The 6160-nt window shown below is 40.5% G+C and overlaps 1 protein-coding gene across 1 annotated transcript in view; it reads right to left on the reverse strand.

Annotated features, from left to right (window-relative positions):
- Positions 1-6160, reverse strand: part of ABCA4 (ATP binding cassette subfamily A member 4) — an 86931-nt gene that overhangs the window by 27128 nt on the left and 53643 nt on the right. The window contains exons 21-25 of the mRNA XM_026854464.1: positions 3804-3981; positions 2364-2495; positions 1492-1631; positions 550-687; positions 72-259 (exon numbers count right to left, since the gene is read on the reverse strand). Coding sequence (XP_026710265.1) covers positions 72-259; positions 550-687; positions 1492-1631; positions 2364-2495; positions 3804-3981 — 776 coding nt within the window. The remainder of the gene's footprint in view (positions 1-71; positions 260-549; positions 688-1491; positions 1632-2363; positions 2496-3803; positions 3982-6160) is intronic.

The following is a 6160-nucleotide window of genomic DNA, read 5'->3' on the forward strand; positions in this document are numbered from 1 at the left end:
CTTGGTGCAATGCATGAATACATCTAAGTGTTTTTCAGATTATGTGTCCAGGGAGAGAGGTACATACTTACTGTAGCCCTTCTAATTTTGGTGGTTTTCATCTTGCGAACAAGAGTGAGGTAGAAGCCAGACCCAAAGCTGTTCTTTAGGAATACAGGAGAGCCTGAGCAGAAGAGTTTCCCTTGAGATATGATGGCTACTCTGTCTCCAAGGATGTCTGCCTCATCCATGTGATGGGTTGAGAGGATGATGGTTCTGCCTAGAAGGAATAAGAAGCAATGTTCAAGGCATGGACTCTCTCTGGAACTCAAAACGCTGCTTAGTTTTTTGGCAGTTGACACAGGGTTTTCTCTACGCCTGCGCTGGGTCCCAGGTTTGCCCCATCCATAGGTATCCATTCAAAGAATCTTGTTTGCTTGTATTCATATCCCACTACTCATGTCAGTTTACACAGCAGGCACATACTGCATCTATGACAGAGTTGTTTTTTTTTAAAAAAACAACAACAAGAAAAACCCCCCAAACAGTTTCCACTCTCAAACCTATTACCTGAGCGATACTTCAGCAGAAGATCCCAGATAGATCGCCTGGAATATGGATCAACTCCAGAAGTGGGCTCATCCAACACTACCACTTTTGCTTCACCCACAAAAGCAATGGCAACAGAGAGTTTCCTTTGCATTCCACCTACCAGAGGACAGACACATCCAGAAGTCTGAGATGAGTTACATAAGTGACAGGAATGTAATTAACACTGCTTTTCAGTGTGGGGACAAACTGATAAGTAAAACAAAATCCATCCTCAGAGAAATATTTCTGAAAAGTTAAATCATCACATTTTTCTTCTGAAGTTCAGAACAGCTTGTTCAAAAAAAATATTTTTAAAAAATATATTTTTCATCTACATGTTACATTTTCTGCTTCTTGCCAGAAGCAAAAGCAGGAAGATATGAGATTTTCATGTTCTCACGTGAAACTAGCCAACTTTTATAGTTCCAGTCATGAAAAAGTACTAGAAGAACACCTGGCTCTTTATTCAGATCAGCTTTTGAATCTGAAAGTGAAATGTGTTCAGATACACTATGTGCATTTGTACCTTTAGAATCAAAGAAATTACTCCTACCAAATAATACAGTATTATAGAGTACTGATCAAACAGCAGAGCAGCATGATAGCATACTATTTAATTTGCCTTGAAATAATAGAACATTGTATTTTTTTCTTACATTGACAGATTTTTTTTTATATAGTCATTTAAAAATAACAGGTTGAAGTATATTTGAATTTGTTGTATGTTTAGAAGAAACAAAAGCTCTAGGGACAGGATGTGCCAGCTTTACTATTTGTACACTCCCATTTACTCTTTGAGAGTAAAGACCTCCCCAGTGCACAGTGATATGTCAGAATATGGCCTCAAACGTGTAGTTCAAACAATAATTGCCCAAAGACAAAGAAAAGGCAGCAGAAAAAACAGAACAATACTGTGGGCACCTGACAAATTCTGAGCCTCTTCATTCCTTTTATGGGTGAGGCCCATATCTTCTAGCATTGTTTCCAGCTCTTGCTCAGCTTCATCCCTGGATCTCCCTTTCAGTTGAGAATAGAACAAGATGTGCTCTGCTACAGTAAGGCTGTGAAATCAGACAGAAAGGCACCAAGGCAATTTCAATGAATAATCAGATTTTTTCCCAAGCAGCAATAAAATTTACTCTTAGCTCTATCTTGCTAATGGAAGAAAGGCTGTTTTACCCTAAATCTGGACCACAGATCTTCTTTAGGATCAACACACTTCACTCAGATCTCATAGGCTCTTTCTTTGCCTTTTCAAAGCAGAACCTGTTACTAAAGGAACAGGCATAGCAGGCATCAAGCTATCCATTTACAGGAATAAAATGGAAGCTAATGTGAGTAGCTGCATTAAGGAAGAGAGTCTGCTGTTGAGATGAACACAAACTGATGGCAGTGAAGTTGGAAATCACCTGAGAAGGTAGTATATGGTTGGGTGGTAGTGCAAAATGGGCATAAAGATAGATCACTACTGCACTCAACTCATTAGGAGGCCTAAATTACAGTGCAGGAATCTTCAGGCTGAACTCCCACTAACACACATTGCAACAAAAAACATCAACACGAAGAGCACTGTCATTTTCCTTGGAAACTTCTTTGTTCCCAGCTAAATGATGCAGGAGATTTCTACTGCAGAAGGACAACACCTACCCTATGTGAGTGTTAAGACCTGGACAAGTACCTCTGAGATATATCTATGGTGAGCACCGTTAAGAGAAACATCCCAGGCTTCGGGGACATGTCAAGCATGCAGACTGGGATCCCTGGTCTTAAAGCTAGTCTAGGATGATACTTACTGATTGAATAAGATGTTGTACTGAGGGCACATGCCTAATCTGTGCCGAATGGAGTCCATGTGAATCTGAATATCCAGGCCGCCAATCAGCACAGTTCCAGAGGTGGGTGGGAAGAGGCCTGTCAGAATCGACCTGGGAAAATAAAGTAAGGAAATTCCCACTCTCCTATCTTTCTGTGCCAGATCAGAAAGATGCATTGCATGATTCCACTAGATGGAGCATAATGACTTCTTACTATGCGCCTTGATGAAACGACTCCAGTAAAAAGCATACATACAGAAACTCTTGCCCTGCTATGGTGAGAATCTTGTGGAGCTGCTAACATAATTTTTGATACACCTGTCTGTATGGTTCCAGTCTGCAATAAAAAACTGTTTTAGTCAGCTACTCTGTTCCAGAGTAGTTTGTTCAGCATGTTACAACACCCCTATATACAAACGCGTCTAAAATGAAGCTCACTAGGACCAAGATGGAGAATAATGGTTTGAGGTCTCCAGCCATGTTGACTCATGTCCAACACCTTTGTTTTTTGTAAATTGGAAGGGGGCCAAATATTATGTTGCAAATGGGTGGAACCTGTTACTAGATTTGGATGAATAATGGATTTTTCAGTTCTGAAAATTTTAGAGCAATAGAAATTTCTAGTTTTATCAGAGTAGAAAAACAAATTTACAAAACATTTCAACAGATTACAAAGCTTTTGGTTTGGGTTAAACGTATTTCTTGTGGAACAATTAAAATATTAAAAGGCAAATTAAAGTGCATTTGAAATAAAAGTCCTTTTAGATAAAAAACGTAAGTGGGAAAAATCACAATGAAACACTTCAGTTCTTTCAACATTTGCTGAACTTCTCACAGATTCATTACATGTATTGTTCACCAATTAATCTTATCTGCCAAATAAAGTTTGGTATAAAGAAAATTAAACATCCCTAAAGTCCAGCTTCCTGAGACACTAGGGTGCTAGAACTAGAAGAACATTTTAATCTGGACATGGATCTTGCATATATGTAACCGTTTTGTCTAAAGAGGCCTTTTCACACAGACCAAAAAATGTGACTGACTTAAAGACAGTTAGAGAAACCAAGAACACGTGGAGTGTGGTGGCTTTCAAACCATCAGCTCCTTCAGCCAGACCATCCTTCTCCCTCTTCACCTATTGGGAGTTTGGCCATGGGAAATGAATTCTGGGGGAGAGATTTGATTCCTTCTCTCTAGACTTTCACTTGCTTGTGTCATGCACAGCCTCCCTCCCAGGGCTTTAGCTAAACCAGGATATTTTCTCTTTGCCTAGGGGCAGCATTTCCCTGTCTGGAAAAATCTTGATGTGCATCAAGCTAGCTGCAGGGGTGGTAGAGAGACAAGGGAAGAGTGAGGACCACTCCTCAGGACAGTGCAATAGGGTACCGCCCTGGATTTGCTTCTAAAATATAGACTTACATGGTGGTTGTCTTTCCAGCTCCATTGTGACCAAGGAAAGCTGTGATCTGGCCTTCATAAAAAGTAATATTAATTCCATCAATTGCTGGCTTGGGCCTGTTTGCAAAAATCTTCACCAGGTTCTGAATGCATACTCCTGGAATCAATCCTGTTGGCTCAGGCTCAAAGAAGGCATTTACTTGAAAGACAAGAAATCAAGAACGAAAAAAGAATAAAAGCACATGTTTTAATCCCAGTTCTGATGATGACACATCAATAAGTGCAGAAGCAACAGCACATACCCAGTAAACTACAGCATCATGTGGCAGGGCCAGCTTCTCCTGTCACACCAGTACCACATTGAGGCAAGATTTCTAAGTGCAATGCAATTTATTTAGATTCACCCACATATCAATGACAGAAGCGGAGCCAGAATTGTAATGGTCTGTGGAGAGGTAACTCATTGGATCAGGCAAAGCTGAACAAGTTTTCTGTTTTCATTGTGTAGCAGGAAGATTATTTGGGATTGTTGTCTGTAGATACTTAGATAGGCTGAGAGATTACATTAAACAAGCAGCAGGTTGCCTTTCTAGCCTGGCTGAAATCTGCCATTCAAATCATCTGCCCAGCTGTGCATTCTTTTACCATGATGCTTTTAAATAAAACAACATTTGCCTTTAATCCTGGTAGGTGACATGTATCCCCTTGCTGAGGCCAGCTCAAGACTTAGGCAGTACCCAACATGAGCGCTACACAGGATGGCTTTCTCTCAAGATTAAAAATGCATTATTGTAAATAGCACTATCAGGATATTTTACTGCATCAGCTTCTAGACAAAACAAACTTCCTTTGAAGTAAATTAAGCCCTTGGGCAACGTCAATTAGGGGAGCTGAGAAATTTAAACTAAAGACCCTGTCCACTTTTGTTTACACAGAATGCTTAAGGCTTTGTAGGAAGGCTTGTTTTGCAATTGCAGTTTACTTAAATTGTTCACTACCCAGCAGGCCTGTGTGGAGAGCAGCCAATGCCATCTGCATGAAACCAGCCCCACCTCCATCAGTGGCTTGTATGACTGTCATTATAAACATTACTCAGGAAAAAGTCCCAAATATGTTGTACGTGAGAGTACTGTGTATACTACAGAGCAGCTGAAATAATTCATCTAGAATTGATGGCTTTATTTTAAATAACATTATGTTTATGACAAACTTTTCTTTTGCTTTGTGAAAGAATCTAGATTTCCTTTTACATTACTAAGCCAAATCCAAACATCCCTGCATTTACAAAAATTCACATGGAGTTTGGCTAGATAGATATCCATATACTGGCAATCGAGGTACCCTCCTCATGTTGCATGTATCATGAGCAAGACTCACTGACAAGTTCTGAGGCAAATTCTCTGATGATCTCCCCCAGTATCTGCTTTGCATCACCTGAAGGACACTGGTGGAGGGTTGAGCTCCCTGTTTTTGTGATTCATATTTTTCCATTCTGACCCTATTCCCTCAGTGCAATTTTGGGTCACTTAGGTCTTTGTTCAGAGGTAGTAGCACTTGTGGAGGATGTGGATGGCACTTTGGTGAAAAAATCTGCTTAAAATGTATCAAGCAATTAGGACAGCCTTATACTGTGCCTGTCTTGCTCTGCTAACCTGTGCTAGTATTGGACTGCACTAGAATTAAGCCATTAGAATTACTCTCCATTTCCCATCCCTCTCTTACATGAAGCACTAACTCTTACATGAAGCTATTTTGGAAACTGTCCTTGAACAATACCAGGTCTGCTCTTGGCTTCTCCACATGTCTCAGAATTCCTATGCCTGGCTGAAAGGGAAGGCAGGCTTTTTTGTGTAGTGACAGGCAAAGCCAATTCTCTGTGGCCATGGAGCAACTGGAACCTGGGAGCTGAAGAGTACAGCACCACAAAGATAAGGCAGTACTAGGAGAAGATTGGCTGAAATAACCTTTGCCCTCTGCCTGTCTTTCTTCTTTTGAAGTTCTGTCCTGTTTCCATTCACCCTGAATGAATTTTCAGTGCCTACGTGAGGAGCTCTGATGAACCCACTTTTATCTCTAGCTTTTCAAGAGAATCAGAGTGGGCTCAGAGCTGTCTGTAGCAGTTACTTTTGCTACAGAATCCACATGCATTCCTCTGACCATCACATATAGAAAACTTCTCTGGCTCCCCACAAAAGAAGACATTAGGACTTGAAAACAAGGAAGGTCATTCAGGAATTCTTAGGTGGTGGCTAATGTCAGCATCAGAAAAGGCTGCAGACTGACATAGAGAGCACTTTAGATAAATCTCTTTGAAACCAGCCGTTCCCCACAGATGCAAGACACAATAAAGATAGAAAAAAAAAAAAAAAAGGGGGGGG

The sequence above is a fragment of the Athene cunicularia genome (assembly GCF_003259725.1).
Source record: "Athene cunicularia isolate RWA chromosome 8 unlocalized genomic scaffold, athCun1 chr8_part1, whole genome shotgun sequence".
NCBI classification, from domain to species: domain Eukaryota; kingdom Metazoa; phylum Chordata; class Aves; order Strigiformes; family Strigidae; genus Athene; species Athene cunicularia.